This window comes from Gigantopelta aegis, chromosome 3 (genome assembly GCF_016097555.1).
Source record: "Gigantopelta aegis isolate Gae_Host chromosome 3, Gae_host_genome, whole genome shotgun sequence".
Lineage (NCBI taxonomy): Eukaryota > Metazoa > Mollusca > Gastropoda > Neomphalida > Peltospiridae > Gigantopelta > Gigantopelta aegis.
This window is the reverse complement of record NC_054701.1, coordinates 64128914-64146763: the sequence shown is the minus strand read 5'-3', so window position 1 is coordinate 64146763 and position 17850 is coordinate 64128914. Positions and strand designations below refer to the sequence as shown.

General features: G+C 38.0%; 1 protein-coding gene across 1 annotated transcript in view; it reads left to right on the top strand.

The window, feature by feature from the left end:
- Nucleotides 1–8934: 8934 nt before the first annotated feature.
- Nucleotides 8935–17850, top strand: part of LOC121368777 — a 72049-nt gene continuing 63133 nt past the window's right edge. Inside the window, exons 1-4 of the mRNA XM_041493524.1 lie at nt 8935–9035; nt 12993–13616; nt 14158–14234; nt 15703–15884. Of these exons, the coding sequence (XP_041349458.1) occupies nt 13080–13616; nt 14158–14234; nt 15703–15884 (796 nt within the window). The 5' untranslated portion in view covers nt 8935–9035; nt 12993–13079. The remainder of the gene's footprint in view (nt 9036–12992; nt 13617–14157; nt 14235–15702; nt 15885–17850) is intronic.

Here is a 17850-nt window from a genome sequence, read left to right as displayed (position 1 = left end):
TGGCAGATTGGCTGGATGATGTGTAGATGTATAGAGGATGGATGGATGGGTGGGCGGGCGGAGGGAAGGACGGACGGACGGACGGGCGGATAGATGGATATGGTACGATGAGGCGGATTGTGTATTCACCAGAACCGCCCTGTGTGACTGTCAGTCTTTAATTAAAGTCTGTGTGTCGTTTCTACCTCAAGCTTTTCTTTGATTAGAATTTTGAATCTGGTGTAGTTCGTATATATGCAAAATTCTAAAAACATTTGGCTAAGATATGCAGGTAAAGTATGTATGTTTTCGATACAGAGCCCATCTGTGCCAAAAGGCTAACATGACAATATTAGTTTCATGAACTATATCATTATTAAACAATCAGGGCGAGACGTAGTCCAGTGGTAAAGCACTCGCTTGATGCGCGGTCGGTTTGGGATCGATCCCCGTCAGTGGGATATTTCTCGCTCCAGCCAGTGCACCACGACTGGTACATCAGAAGCCGTGGTATGTGCTAGCCTGTCTATGGGATGATGCATATAAAAGATCCCTTGCTGCTAATCGAAGAGTAGCTCATGAAATGGCGACAGCAGGTTTCCTTCCTCAAAATCTATGTGGTCCTTAACCATATGTCCGACGCCATTTAACAGTAAATAAAATGTGTTGGGTGCGTCGTTAATATAAAAACATTTCCTTCCTATTAGACACCCATAGCTTATTCACTTTGATTTATTTCGATTGTTTAAGTCTTACTAACAAAGTTTTAACATTATTTATTGCTATAGACAACAATCCATCATGTGTCGTGTCGTTACATGCTGTAGCTGTTAACTGAAGAAAAAAAATTGTGTGGTCGACCTATGTTGATTTTTTTGCACGGTACTTGTCGGATGAGAGCACTCCCTAAAATTAGTAGTCACATGACTCTCTCGATAGTGTTGTATTTTTCACAGAATATATTCTGACATCGATAATTGTATTGAACGTTCTGCATGGAGTAATTAATGGTGGTGTGTAACCTGTACACAATCGGTACAAAATTACCATATTTTACTTCGATTTGAAAGTGGCTCCAAGTCTTATAGCTCATCAGTCGATCATTGTTTTGAGCGGAGTCCCACATATTGGCCTAAACTTTCGTCACTATGTGTTCAGAGCAATCTTTTTGGGCGAGACGTAGCCCAGTAGTACCGCGCTCGCTCGATGCGCGGTCGGTCTAGGATCGATCCTCGTCAGTGGGCCCATTGGTTTATTTCTCGCCCCAGCCAGTACACCACGACTGGCATATCAAAGGTATGAGCTATCCTGTATATGGGATGGTGCATTTAAAAGATCCCTTGCTGCTAATCGAAAAGAGTAGCCCATGAAGTGGCGACAGCGGGTTTCCTCTCTCAAGATCTGACGTCATATAACCGTAAATAAAATGTGAGTGCGTCGTTAAATAAAACATTTCCTTTTCAGAGCAATCCAATTTTTATGTTGTTACCTCGTGTTGTTGTTATGATGCCCACGGGGCCTGTAGTAACCCGAAGTTAATCCTATCCCCAAAATACACCCTTTTAGGGCACGTCTGCTTAATGACCATATTTCATAAAGTAAAGTTTGTTTTATTTAACGATGCCACTAGAACACATTGATTTTTTTATCTTATCATCGGCTATTGAACGTCAAACATATGGTCATTCTGACACTGGGTTGTTGTTGTGTTTTTTTAGAGGGAACCCGCTGTCGCCACATAGGCTACTCTTTTACGACAGGCAGCAAGGGATCTTATATTTGCGCTTCCCACAGTTAGGATAGCACAAACCCTTGCCTTTGTTGAACCAGTTATGGATCACTGGTTGGTGCAAGTGGTTTACACCTACCCATTGAGCCTTGCGTAGCACTCACCCAGGGTTTTGAGTCGGTATCTGGATTAAAAATCCCATGCCTCGACTGGGATCCGAACCCAGTAACTACCAGCCTGTAGACCGATGGCCTAACCACGACGCCATCGAGGCCGGTATATCTCATAAAGTACAATGGAAATGATATAGGAAGCTAATCATTATGTCTATAATTATATGTTTGACCTCAAGGTATCGATTGGCACCATTTTTGTGATTGTGGAAGTTGACCGGCCTCGGTGGCATCGTGGTTAAGCCATCGGACTACAGGCTGGTAGGTACAGAGTTCGCAGCCGGCTCCAACCCAGAGCGAGTTCTTAAGGGCTTAGTGGGTAGGCGTAAGGCCACTACATCCTCTTCTTACTCACTAACCACTAACCAGTTAACAATTAACCCACTGTCCTGGACAGACAGCCCAGATAGCTGAGGTTTGTGCCCAGGACAGCGTGCTTGAACTTTAATTGGATACAAGCACGAAAATAAGTTGAAATGAAATGTGGAGGTTGACGTAATTAGCATAATTTCAAAATGACTGCCGAAAATGGCCGCCGAAATACCGTAACATAGCCATTGGCCTTAAAGCTGTTAGTACTGGGTTCGCCTCCAGGTATCAACTCGAACGTAGAATTAAAGTCACTATACCGACGTCTCTCACCAACCATTAACTAAGACAACCCAGCAGATAGCTGCGTTGTGTGCCCAGAACAGCGTGCTTGTACCTTAATTGGATATAAATATGAAAATTAAGTTAAAATGAAAATTAATCATACTAAAATAATATATATCAAAAAGTATAGAACTGCCTCCAGATGTCGAAATATTTAATACCCCCTTGACGTATCAGTTACACTAGCTAACCTACTCATTATTTTCCAAATACCGGCCCATAAACTGTGCAATGTATACCTTCTGTCATCTTTAGTATTTGCTCTGAGTGATGGATTGAATAATTACGAATAAACCTGTTCCAACCTGTCATCTAAATTTAGTTAAACAACAAGACGTTTTAAGCGCTACTGAAATCGTTGGTCTTGACTGACAGTTGAGCAGGAATACCTGCGTGTATCTTAATTAATTTATACACAGGGCAATAAAAGAAATCTAAATTTAAACATGCCCTTGGGTAAACCTAAAAATATCTTATAGATCTCCGCCATTAGAGACAGATAAAGAAAGAAATGTTTTATTTAACGATACACTTAACACATTTTATTTACGGTTTATATATGGCGTCAGACATATCGTTAAGGACCACACAGGTATTGAGAGAGGAAACCCGCTGTCGCCACTTCATGGACTACTCTTTTCGATTAGCAGCAAGGGATCTTTTATATGCACCATCCCACAGATAGGGTAGTACATACCACGGTCTTTGATATACCAGTCGTGGTGCACTGGCTGGAGCGAGAAATAGCCCAGTGGGTCCACCGACGGGAATCGATCCCAGACCGACCTCGCATCGAGCGAACGCTGTACCACTGGGCTACGTCCCGCCCCCCTCCCCCCCCCCCCCACTTGATGAAGGGATGCATATTTTATCAGCAGCCCCTCTCTCTCTCTCTCTCTCTCTTTGTGTGTGTGTGTGTGTGTATGTGTGTGTGCGTCACGTATAGCGTGCATGAATGCCTATGGTGGGGTTTTTATTATTATTAAAAAATTGGGGGGGGGGGGGGGGGACGTTGAAGAATCCGAAGAATCCCTTCAGAACATGTCACAGAGGATCCCCTAAATGTATTTTCTGGATCCGTCACTGAATGTTAATTGGATATGATCACGAAAAGTAAACTAAAAATTAATGAACTAACACTTGGTGAAGAATACATGAGAAGAAGGCCATTGTTCCCATCGTCGGCATCGACATCATAGACCACAATTTGTTATACCAGAAATTGCGTATTTGATCCCGGGGCTTAAATTAAAGTGAATTAAGAATAAATAAATAAAAATAAAATAAAATTAATAGATATAATAATTTAATAGGCACCGATCTTGCATCAAACTGTCCAAAAGTTACCAACTCGTCCCAGTCCTTGGTAAACTAATCGCACATCATTGTGTTTGTAAACCATCAATAACTATTTACGACTATTTCTTAGTAATAGGTTACTCCACGAAAAAGCTATTGCCCATGCACATATTTATTCCAGTTAGCTAATGCATAGGCTATAAAACTATGTTTACGTTTTATCGATTTTAGGCCTATATTTCCTTTATTATGATTGTTGGTGATCCCGCCACCATCCCAGTATTAATATACATGTACATGAGATCATTAAATTGTATTTGGGGGGGGGGGGGGGGGGCGAGACGTAGCCCAGTGGTAAAGCGCTCGCTGAAAAACAGTACTGTACCCTGATCAAAATCCGGGGGGGGGGGGGGGGCATTACTTTTTATAAACAAATAAAACACTATACAAATTAAACCCTGAGATGTATGTGCTATTTTTTGGAGTGAAAAAAAAGGAAAAAAAGTGAGATTCTCAGGGAGGCAATTGCCACCCACCCCACCCCTCCCGGAGGGTACGGCTCTGAAAACATGTCGTGTGGCAGCACTGTATTGTGTCTGCGTAGTGACGACCGTTTATCAAAGATGGCCACTCGACTGGAGCAGTGTCCAAAGAAGATGTCCATGTAGCAATTAGTTATTTCTTAAATGCTAGGAATGTGCCTGCAACGGACATTCATCGTCAGATGGTCAAAGTATACTGGAACGCAATGGCAAGTCTTCAGATTGTGACAAAGTCGTGTGCATAGTTTAGAAACGGATGAGTGACGGCTAAAGATTGTGAGAAGCGGCAGAACTATGACTGTGATGACAACCAGCCTCGGTGGCGTCGTGGTTAAGCCATCGGACAAAAAATAAGGCTGGTAGGTACAGGGTTCGCTGCCCGGTACCGGTTCCCACCCAGAGCGAATTTTAACAACTTGATGGGTAGGTAGGTGTAAGGGCACTACACCCTCTTCTCTCCCACTAACTACTAACGATTATCAACTAACCCACTGTCCTGGACAGATAGCTGAGGTAGGGTGTGTGTGTGTGTGTGTGTGTGTGTGTGTGTGCGCGCGCGCGCGCGCGTGTATCCAGGACAGCGTGCTTGAACCTTAATTGGATATAAGCATTAAAATAAGTTGAAGTGAAATGTGATGACAGCAAATACACTAAACAAAATTACATGACTTGAAACAGAAATGTTGGAAAACAGAATAGTTACGGTAAACCAACCACAGCAGGATTTGAGTCCGTCACACGGAAAAGTTGCCAGGTAACCAGGACGCGAGAACAGCAGGTTTTACGGTGGTTGAACTTACAGAACATTGAACTCTATGACCAAGGAACTGGAAAACTAGGCCAGCACTTTAAAGCCGCACACCCTAGTTCCATCCAGCGAAAATAAATTATAATTTGGTTAATCTACAAACCTGTAACACACTTAGATCACGTTTTTATCAAATGGTGTGAAAAAGCAGGTTTTATATCGATAAATACCATGGGAATCCCTATGTCCCAATTGCTTGAAATAATTTTGAAAGTTAGTATTCTGATGTCACCGGTAGATGTCGCTCGAAGCACAACAATGCCTACGTCACGACAAATTTCACAGACTTGGGGTGCGTTCCTTTCACCTCTCCTGGACATGTTCCAACTGTTCTGTCCTGGTTGTATCCCCTCTCCAGATATCGTAAGACTTAGCAAAATTATTGATTTTAAGGGTTTGTAACGTTTTGTATTGAGACACTTACTTGTCTGAACTTTATTGTTACTGAAAATGTTCACGAACTGTGAAGAAATATCTCACAAATGAACAACAAGCAAACGACAACAAATCGGATGTTGATTGCGCGAACCGTGCACGAAAAAACAAACCGAACCAAATTGATAACGGTCACGTGGTATACCAACGTCTGTGACGTTTACACAGGAAGATTCCCTCTAAAAAATAGATTGGACCTCGCTTGCTTAACGGTTTTTTCTCGAGTGCGCGCGGCATTTTAAGAAATAAAAAAAATGCATTTCGTGGTTTTACAAACATCAGGATTACTAGGATTACCAAAAAGCACTTCAGGTAAATGAAAATGTGTATTCTAAATAATAAAATGTAAGTAAAGTGCAATTTTATTTGTGAAAAAATGGGTTTAATAGCGAAAAACAACGCCGTAATGGTTAACAACTAGCCGTAACTAGGGCGTGTCCCTTTAAGACAAATGCCACCACTTTAAAACTAATGCCACAAATGTGGTGGGGACTATATTGAAAAATAAAGAGATGAGCATAGAATAAAAATGTGAATTGAGTTTGCTGCAGTTTGACATATACATGTGTACTCCAGAATATATATGTTTTGTAAACTTACTATTACCGTTGACACACCAAATACGGTTCTGTCCAATGCGTATCAATCCGGATTGATCTGTGTTGACCCGAATTGCCTTTACCGTTGACACACCGGCGACCAATACGGGTCAACCCGGTTTGGACCCAGACACACCGAATACGGTTCTTAGAGCTAGCTTTGTGCGGAATTCCAACACATGACGTCATACACTGCTAAGGATTGTGGGACATTGGAAAGTTCCTTTTCGCATCAAACACAAAAATGGAGGAAACATCCCGACCGTGGACGTATGAAGAAGTACTATGCTTGATCAAAATATGGTCCGACGACAGTATTCAAGGCCAGTTGGATGGTTTAGTTAGAAATAAGAAGATATATGTAAGGATATCTAGTGAGATGGAAACCAATGGCTACAGCAGAAGCTTTGAACAGTGCTGCAATAAAATAAAATCTTTGAACTCATGCGTATTCGCCAATGTACCGTTGACACACCGAAATCCCAAACCGAACTGACCCGTAAGCGTGTTGCTCAATCCACATACATATGTGAATTGAAACCAAACCGGGTTGACCCGGTTTGGAACCCGTATTTGGTGTGTCACGACCCGTATCCTATCCGAATCAATCCGGGTTGACCCGGTTTAGAGTTTGGTGTGTCAACGGTATATTTGTCTGCCCCTCGTATATAAACTGACTTTGATCATGTTTGTGGTTCCAACCCTCATAATTAAGTGTACGACACAGGGGAGTGGAGAGACAGGAGGGGCAAGTGCCCCCCCCCCCCCCCCCCCAAGTGCTGGAAATGTTTTATTTAACGACACACTAAACACATTTTATTTACGGTTATATGGCGTCAGACATATGGACCACACATATATTGAGAGAAGAAACCCGCTGTCGCCCTTCATGGGCTACTCTTTTCGATTAGCTGCAAGGGATCTTTTATATGCACCATCCCACAGACAGGGTAGTACACACCACGGCCTTTGATATGCCAGTCGTGGTGCACTGGCTGGAACGAGAAATAGCCCAATGGGCCCACCGACGGGGATCGATTCCAGACCGACCGCGCACTGAGCGAGCGCTTTACAACTGGGCTACGCCCCCCCCCCCCCCCCCCCCCGACACCACTAGAGGACATTGATTAATTAGTCACTGGCTATTGGGTATGAAACATTTGGTAATTTAGACATGTAGAGTAGTCATCAGAGGTAACCCGCTACATTTTTCTTAATACAGCAAGGGATCTTTTATATGCTCTTTCCCACTGACAGGAAAGCCTTTGACCAGTTGTGATGCACTGGTTGGAACGAGAAGAAACCAAATCAGTTAAATGGATCCACCGAGGTGGTTCGACCCAATCTAATTAAAATTAGCTCCACTATTACATGTGGATCTAACACCAGCCAATTGGAGCTCATGTCCACCAATCAAAACCTTACTTGCAGAATCCTGCCAGTGATTTAAAACTAACAACACTGCGTAGTCCCCAATGTCCAGGTAACATTTCGTTTGTAAATAATAATTTAAATATTGACCAATCACACTTCGCCTTTTATAACGTTATTTGGGAGCATACAAATTCTAAAAATATCGGGCGAGTCTATTTTAGTGGCCGCAGTACAGCGAACCATACCAATACGTACGGGGTGGGTTATCAGTCTTCAATTTTACATTGAAAATTATTTATTTATTTATAAAATAAAAAAAAACTAAATCAGTCTTCAGTTTTACATTACAAATTATTTATTTTATAAAATAAAACATGTTTTAAGGCATTCGTAATTCACACGAAACATGTCGTATACCCTCAGGATAATTCGGAATGTTTTCAAATTATTTTTAATCACTGGCAGGATTCTGCAAGTAAGGTTTTGATTGGTGGACATGAGCTCCAACTGGCTGGTGTTAGATCCACATGTAATAGTGGAGCTAATTTTAACATGTAATAGTGGAGCTAATTTTAATTAGATTGGGTTCGACCCTGCGACGGAAGCACATTAAGCGAGCATTTAACCGACTGAGATAAATCCCGCCTGTTGTTGAATGTTTGAATAAAGACGTCTTCTACTTTCAGTAACCTGATGACATTGTCACTTGTTAAAAACTGTTACCAGTAGGCCCTATAAATTATAATTATGCTAGGAGACTGACAGTAACCATTGTAACTACGCCTTGTTTTTCTTTTCTTGCTGTTTGATATTATTGTTCATGTCTGTATGACGTGAAAATAATAAATGATTGATTTATTGGCTGGCTTGCTTGGTTGATTGATCCATCCATTCATCCATTCATTCATTCATTCATTCATTCATTCATTCATTCATTCATTCATTCATTCATTCATTCATTCATTCATCCGTACATGCATTCATTGATTCATTCATTGGCGATATATCTGCCCCAAGTTTAGCCAGAAAACGTTTCGCTAACATTCGCGAACTATTTGATTGGTTACAGAATTGGTAATTCAATTTACTGTGTAGCGTAAAAAAAAATCAGTCTAGCGAACATTAACGTGTTTTACTAGCGAAAGCACAAGTTCGAGTTTATTAAAACTGTAGTCATGTTTTTATGTTGCATTAGTAAAATATATAATATACAGATAATGCAGCTTTAACCGTGTTTACATAACATTTGTAAGGCGATTGATCGGGGTAACGGTGCACGTAAATAAACCAGTCTACAAGCGGTGCCCGCGTGTTTTATTGGCTCAGCCAAAACGTCATTGGGCGCTGGGAAACATGTAAACAACATGGCTGACAAATTGGTTGCGGAAGTGAAAAGTTTGTTTTCAAGTGAAACAGTGAAATAACGTATTGATTCGCATCAATGTATGTCATTTGCTGTGTTCGGCTTATTCTATTCGTGATCTACACTGCCTAAAATACAATTCTTAGTTAGTATTACAGCTAAAACTCATTTCATGCACTCCAGTTAATTGAGTTATGTTATGGCATTCAACTTATGGTCACGTTTTGTCAAGACTTTCGATCGATCCAGCAATGCATTCAGTATATTCAGGCTTAGGCCCAAACTTAGGGTTACAGTTTCAGCATGCTAATACTAGTGTTCGGAACTCTTTCTGATATTTTATTGTTTTTGTTACAAATTTAATTTATCTTGATCGGAATAATTAGGGGGTTTTTTTTGTTGGTTTTCTTCTTTTTTTACCTTTTCAATTTTTAATTTGTTTTCTGACAGTGAAATTTTATCAGAAAAGTGAATTAGCCAAATGGTATTATATTATTACATCATACTTATTTAAGAAGATAATCCCATGTAGAATTCATTGCAGTGCAGTTTGTAACAATTATGTAATATATCCTGGCGTCATATGTTTTCAATATGATAAGCAAAAAGTTTAAAGATAATAAAAACAATACTTCATACATACAATAATACTTTACCTTTTTCAAGTCACATTAGTATATTGTGAAAAACAGTGATAATCCCCCTTGAACGCCAAGTTTTCCTCCCCAAAAAACTAGCAGCTAAGTCATACAGGTGTTTCCGTTATATTCTGACAAACGTCATATGTTTTCGCTAGTTTCATGGGTTGTCTATTTTTGTCCTTGTTATGCTAGTGCAATAATTTACATCCAAATCTTCCTTTGAAAATAAAATCATGAAATGTTTGTAACTTTAAAAAAATATTGAATAATGTTTAGACCAATAAGCAATGTTCACTGAAAACATATTTACATTGTGTTTTTGTCATAGGTTAATGTCTAATCCTCTTGTTGTACATATCAACGGTACCAAAATTCGGATTGCCACCTTAAGTACTCAGAGGTACAGAACTATATATTTTCAAAAAATCAAACTCCACTAATCTACCTTGATTTGTAGTAAATGTACATGTAAATATGCCCCCACCAGAAAGTACTGAAAAAAACTTTGCTGTGAATGACATAAGAGAGAACCCAACCAGCCTTCCATAAATTTAATTGTTCAGTGTACTGATCACGTGGTATATTGTCTAACTTTTGTAGGTCAGATGTCAGTGTTGCAGATGATAACTTTACAGGGATTTGTGATACCTGAATTTCGCTATGTGAGACATTTCATTAGTACCAAAATATAGCATTAGGAAACACTGATAACATGCACACAATATTTATGGTATTTTAATTAAAACATAAAGTTGGCAGCTTGACTTGAAGCATTTTCAATATTGAAAGAAAAAAGACACTTCATTGTTTATATTCAGGTTGATAGTGACGTAACATTTCGCATAATCTCGCGATACATGCAGTTACAAACAAAGTATCGAAAACATATGTCAATCGAAATTGTATGACTGTACGATATAGTACTTTAGTAGAGAATTTTAAATCATATGGTGCCTTTTTCTAAATACGTAGAATACAGTATCATCTGCAGTCTGCGTCTAACTCTGTTCAGTTTGTTTTCTCGTGCACGGTTCGAGCAATCAACATTCACTGGGGCGGATCCAGCTTTTCTGATGAGGGGGGTCCAAGACAAAAAGGGCACCATAACATTATGAAAAGGCACTATTGAAAAATTACACACATGGACCATAATATAATAGTGCTACAACAGGGACGCTGGCAGACGTTTTCTACAGTGTTCTATACATTGACAGAATAAATAAATAAATTTCTAAAAAACCTAAAAATCCTAAATAAAAGGGACATTTCTCAAATTTGAGAGGGGGGGGGGTCCAAGGTGTCCGGACCTCTAGATCCGCCCCAGATTCAATTTGTTGTCATTTGCTTGTCGTTCATTTGTAAGGTTTTTCTTCACACTTCGAGAACATTTTCATTATCAATAAAGTTAGTGTTTGTTTTGTTTAACGACACCACTAGAACACATTGATTTATTAATTATCGGCTATTGGCTGTCAAACATTTGGTAATTCTGACATATAGTCTTAGAAAGGAAACCCGCTACATTTTTCCATTAGTAGCAAGGGATCTTTTATATGTACCATTCCACAGACAGGATAGTGCATACCACGGCCTTTGACATACTAGTGCACTGGCTGGGATGAGAAATATCCCAGTGGGCCACCAACAGATGAGGCTAGTTCTTTTCCACTTGGCTATGTCCTGGCCCTTATTATCAACAAAGTTGAGACAAGTAAGTATCTAAATACAAAACCTTACAAACCCTGTAAACCATCAAGTCATTTTTGTTTATTCCTTAAAATTACCAATATCAGGTCCATTTGATTCATAGAAATTCACTTAAAATGGTGGAAGATGAATTAATATTTGGTGCATATGTCACAGTTGTTTTCAGTTATTAAATTCAGTTTACAAAAGGTATGCTACATTTTTGTGCCTCTACTGTAGTGAATAGTAGACATAAATAATTCATTTGTAACCATTGTAAATAATTTTGAGTGTATAAATTGTGTTAATTAAGAATCAATTCATTATAAAATTGATATTTTACAAACTGTTCACTGGTATGAACATAATGGCTATCTATAGTGACATCTTACTGTCAGCGGTGGGTCTTGATAAAATGCAGACCAGATCAGAACTTTTGACAAACTGAAGTTTTTAATTAAACAAAAAATTGAACAAAGTGTTCCTCAGCTGTGCTTAATTAAGAAACATATTTTATCATGTAATGGCTTTAAAAATTATAAATGAAGAACCATGCATGCGAGGAATGGTTATTTATCCAAATGTATATGCCTGAACACACAAACGACCACCCTTTCCTTATTACTGTATGGTGTTACACTTTTGTTTACTAGAATGGATATATTTTACATCCATGTTGTTTAATTTGTTTTCGTTAACTGATTAGAATATATTTTTTATCATGTACTGTAACTGAAAAATATAAAATATTCTTTCCATAAGCAAGTGTGTTTTTGGTGTTTTTGTCATTAGCCGAACGCAGTTTGGGATGTCGATGGTACCGGTATATGAAAAAGAACAAGTTTTAAATTAATTTACAAAAGGTACATCATATGTCACTTCCCTAAACAGCCACATATATTTAATAATTTATAATAATCATATTGGTGTTAGCAACAGTAACACAAGTGTTAAATTGTTCTTATTTAAGACTTGCACACATTTAAAGTAAAAGTACCGGTTAATGATCACCTTTTACAAGGCTCGGAAATCATTTTCTGGAGCAGTCTTTGCTTCTCATATTGTAAGTTGGAAGAAAATTCTAGAATTTGAGAAGCAGTTGTGAAAATGTATCCCGAAAATAGACTTGTAAATGTGAACTTGTAAGTTGTAGTGTGACTATTCTAACAACTATGCGGAATACTTTAGATTTATATTACTATCAAGAATTCTTGAAATATCTCAAATATTGTCTAAAATAAAATGAAAAGCAAAGCTGTTTGTAAAGTTGATCATCAGAAAACATATTGTGAATTTTGAGCAGCATTTTCTGCCTGCACCTGTTAATTTCAAGCCTTGTTTTGTAAATTCAGCCCGATAGACATCTTGTTTAATTTACTGGCTCCATTTTAAAATGTTCATGTTTGTGCATTCTGCTGAGTCCGGACATAATTGGGGTGCAGGTTATTCTCCGTAGACTTGGGCTTTTTAGTCTTACTAAAAAAATTTATTCCAAATTTCGCACACTTCAAACTTACCCCCTCCCCCTCCTGTCCCGGACTTAGTCACTGGCGAAAGTCAGAGATTAAGCCCGTGATAGGCGTGCATGAAGCCTTTGTGGCATATATGCACGTAAATACTTTAACAACAACAGCAGCATTCTACTGAAATATTATGTCAATAAATGTCATCACAAACCTTGTTATGATTTTTTAAATTATTATTATACAGGAAGTCCATTGAAGATATTACTGAAACAATATTTTGAGCCATCGTACTGAAAAGAACTACTCTTAAAAAAAAGGGACTAAATCAGCTATGGGTATCACAGACATTGACCTTGTATTTGACCATCTTGACACATCTAAACGCGGCTATGTCACGCCACCTCAGATATCAGAGCTTCTCAGTTCCATCTATGTAAGCAACATTCCTGTTAGCCACATCGAGGCGGCCATTAAACAGATCTGCGGATCCGATGGTCGTGTGGCCAAGGGTCAGTTCATTGACATTTTAGTCGAGATAGAGAGAAGGCAGGCTGTAGAAGAACAAGCTTATTGGGACTTCCAGGCTTTGGACTACAACGGCGATCACAGAATCAACCTGAAGGATGCACTGATGTTGTTTCAAGAATTCCATGGTGAAAACTTCTCGCTGGAGACATGGCACAGGTTTCTGGACTCGCGAGATTATTCCGACATTGACGTTTATTTTGACGAGATTCGCAGCTGGTTGTGTGATGCACCTATTCCTGGGTCGTCACCTCCTCATCTCGTGAAAGAGGAAGAAACCCGGTTAGACGAACTTGTGATGAACAACACAGAGAAGGAATTAACATGCTTGAAAGATATTCAGGTTTGTGGGTTTCTTATGATACATTTTACAGGGGTTTTATATGCAAAACTAATTATATATAATTTTTTTATTCTTAATTTATTTTTAAGGTGACTTGGTTTTCACTGACATGATCTCCCATTTTAGTTTTGGGTTTATATAAAAAAAAGGTGAGAGATAGTCAAGTGGTCAGATGTTGGTACCCTTAGCACAATGGAAGATTTCTAACATTTTGTTGGGATGTTTGAATCACTTTCTCTGAGTATTCGCGAACGGCTGAGAACGCATTCTCGTCACACTACCATGCAAGGTAGTTTGGGATTTGAGATTGGGAAAACATTCCTGCCTCTTCGAAACATTTAGGAATGCGTTCACGAACACGTTCTTGTGTCTTCGAAGTGATTAGGACCACGTTCTCTGCACCAGGACAGTGTTTCAAATACACAACATGGGTTTACAATTGGAGGAAATGCAATTAGATTAAGAATGAAGTCCAGTATTGATGAAAAGTCCACAAAAAAAACACTATTAAAGATTTTTTTTATTATTGTTATAATTTTAGAAGCAGAGCGGTGCTGATGAAGAAGATGAACGGGAAATGGAAGATATAAGATTCCATGCTAGGAGAAGACTGAACAAGTATGTGATATAAGAAAATCCTCCATTGTTTTCTGAATTCTGTTCATTTTAATTGCTAATCACATAAAATAATTTCTTTTCAACATCACCTGTCCTCAAACTAGTGCATATTCCCCTAAGGAAACCAAATAAAAAGGATAAATTGCTCAGATTACGATGGAGCTAAACCCAGGATGTCCAAACCATAAGAGAGAAAGAAAAAGAAGGAAGTTACAGTCACATGACCGGAACAGGAAGGGGTGCACAGTAGAATAATTTTAAGCCATCCCATTGACTGTTGGGACGTTAGGACCAGACTACTATCCTTGGGGGAATATGCACTAGTTTGAGGACAGGTGATGTCTCTATAAAAGAGAAAACACTCCAAGTTTTCTCCAATTTTAATATTTACAGTCAAATGAATATAGCAACCATAAATATTGTTTGTCAGTTGTTGGAGACTATTAACAAAAAATTACACATATGGGACGCAACCATATAAAACTTTAATTGTTTGTATCTGTTTTTAAAAATATCCAATCAGATCTGCGTTAAATAAACACCTATGGAGTATATAAGAATTGTTTTAAAGTTTTGGTAAATTTATTTATGTACGGGTACATGTATAACAGTAAAAAATTATAGAAATTCACTTCACTATCCTGTGCAAATTTATACTGAATTCATGACTGTTATACTTTACATTGATAAATTAACACACACATAAAACAAGACAACAAAATACACTTAAAACATTTTCTCTCTGCTTGTCATGATCCATTTTTCACCTTGATATAGTTAAAATGCAAGATATAAGTATTACTTTTCCTAGGGCAATGGGGTCAACTTTTGCAATTTTCGCTGCTTAGCTCCATATTCACAAGTCCTATATTAATGAAATATGGCTGGGGTGGGACGTAGTCCATTGGTAAAGTGTTCGCCTGATATTCGGTCAGTCTAGGATCTATTCCTATCTGTGGACCCATTGGGCTATTTCTCGTTCCAGCTAGTGCAACTCAACTGGTCTATCAAAGTCTGGGGTATGTGTTATCCTGTCTATGGGATGATGCATATAAAATATTTGTTGCTACTAATGGAAAAATTTAGCAGGTTTCCTCGAGAATTAATTAATGTTTGACATCCAGTAGCTGATGATTAATAAATAAATCTGCTCTACTGGTGTCGTTAAACAAAATAAATTTTAATCAAACTTGGTTTATAGTTGAACCTGCGTATGCTCATCTTGATGCATGTTTTACAAAATTGACATTAAATTTATTTTTCATTTTAATTTTTTAAAATGTAACTGGATCTTTTAAAGAACCAGATTAGTCATGAATGTTACGTCACCAATTATTTCTTTAATAACTGAATCAGTTTATCATAGTTGAGATATTTCATTCTGCAGAAATCTGGTTTAGTGAATATCATCCATTCAGATTCAAGTATAACAGCAAAACGTTTATAATTATACACCACTGTATTTCAGATGGAACAAACAAGGAGTTGAAGCGATGCTCTACGATGACGGGCTGGATGTAGAACAAGAAGAGGTTAAACAGGTTAAAGTCCGTGACAGCATCAGCATGGCTCTTGTCATGGAAGCGCTTGACATAAAGTACTCACAGATCCAAGACAAACTCCTGATGGTCATGGCAAAATTTGCAGCAGGTGGGTAATAAAATATATCCTATAACTTACCCGTGATATCCATGTCATAAACCCATGGGATAATTTAGTGTATTAACCACATAGTTCAAGATGTTCAGGGAAATATAACCAGTATGACCCACATGTGTCATAATGATTTCACGTGTACAACGAATGACATAATTTTGTGAAGCAACATCATAACTTAATGCAGCTTCCCCAATCTTAGATCTGTGTAAACGCATATCAAAATGACGTCATTTCGGAAAAAGACATCGTTTCGTAGTCTTTTTTAGTTATGTTTCAAATATTTTAACATGGTCCTAGCTTGTTATTCATAAAAATATAATTTTGTATAAGGTGAATAATAAAGAAATTGTTACACTCGCTTGTGAGTCGTACTGATTTTGTGAAACTGGTGTCACTTAGGTAATACAATAATCCTGACACTCGTTTTGTAAAATCATTACGACAAACAAGCTCATATAATAATCTCTATGTATTAACCCGGTTAATAATGGTATGCAAATTTGCAAGGTTTCTAGGTAATAATGTGTTGCTATGAATGGCTCATTTGTATACAAGCCAACAAGACCTGTATACCTGAGCGTAACATTTTCACAAGATTTAGTTAAAATGTGTGACATCAAACTAATTTGTGCTAATCATGATGATGTCATATTACCAATGAAGGCAACTTTAGTACTATAATTTATTAAAAATCAAATATAATGCTATTTTAAAAGTGTTATAGGATAAATAGAATTCGCTACTCGTGATGAATCCTTTATATATATATACCATTTTGTTTTGTTGTATCCCAAATACATTCAAAACAAATCTCCAACTAGTAGAGACAACTTGAGAACACTGAGGAATTTTGTAACTATGAAAAAAACTAAATTCCAAGACTATTATTGTAGTTTTTCATTGTATGTTTTCTAATGTCTTCAAATAGAAGTATTAAGGATTAGTTTATTATCATAGTACAAATAAGCAAAGTTGTAACAATCAAATTGTGATGCCATTCAGATTCAAAAACATTGTGACGTTCTGTGAAATGTTGTTTTTATATTACCTTCATCTATATCAAAATAATTATCAATTCCATATTTTCAACATGTAAAATAGTGGAAAACTTTATACTTCTTCTTAATCTAAATGACAAAACAATTATCATAATTAAAATTTGAACCATGAGTCAGAAGGATGCATTAATAAGGTCATGATTGCCACCACGAATCACTTTAAAAGTGTATTTCTTTATATGTGACTTGTAAAACATGAAATATGAAAAATAAGTAAAATAAAGTCAAGATAAAAGGTGGATAAACCAAATCCACAAGGTAAAACATATTTAAATGCAATGCCAAAGTTAAGTTAAATTTTGTTTTTGTTTAATAACACCACTAGAGCACATTGATTTATTAATCATCGGTTATTGGAGAACACATACAACGGCCTTTGATATACCAGTTGTGGTGCACTGGCTGGAATGAGAAATAGCCCAATGAGCCCACCAACGGGGATCGATACCAAACCAACCATGCATCAAGCAACTGCATTACCACTGGGCTACGTCCCACCCCGCCAAAGTTAAGATGGCATGGATACAGTTGGAATAATTTAAGATGTCCAAACGAAAACAGTGAAGGAGAATGAAAGAAGTTAATCACATGACAAGAACAGGAAGCCCAGGGCTCATTTCATTGGCTGTTCAGATGTTCAGACCAATCTAATGGAATGAGTGGGGAGGAAGGGGAGGGGAATGTCATATGTCAAAGGTTAAGTATTCATGAAAAGATAACATGATCCAAGTTTTCTACAATGTAATTATATTGATTTATGATATTTGTTTCAGTTGTTGGGGGCGAGACGTAGCCCAGTGGTAAAGCGCTCGCTTGGTGTGCGGTCGGTTTGGGATCGATGCCCGTCAGTGGGCCCATTGGGCTATTTCTCACTCCAGCCAGTGTACCACAATTGGTAC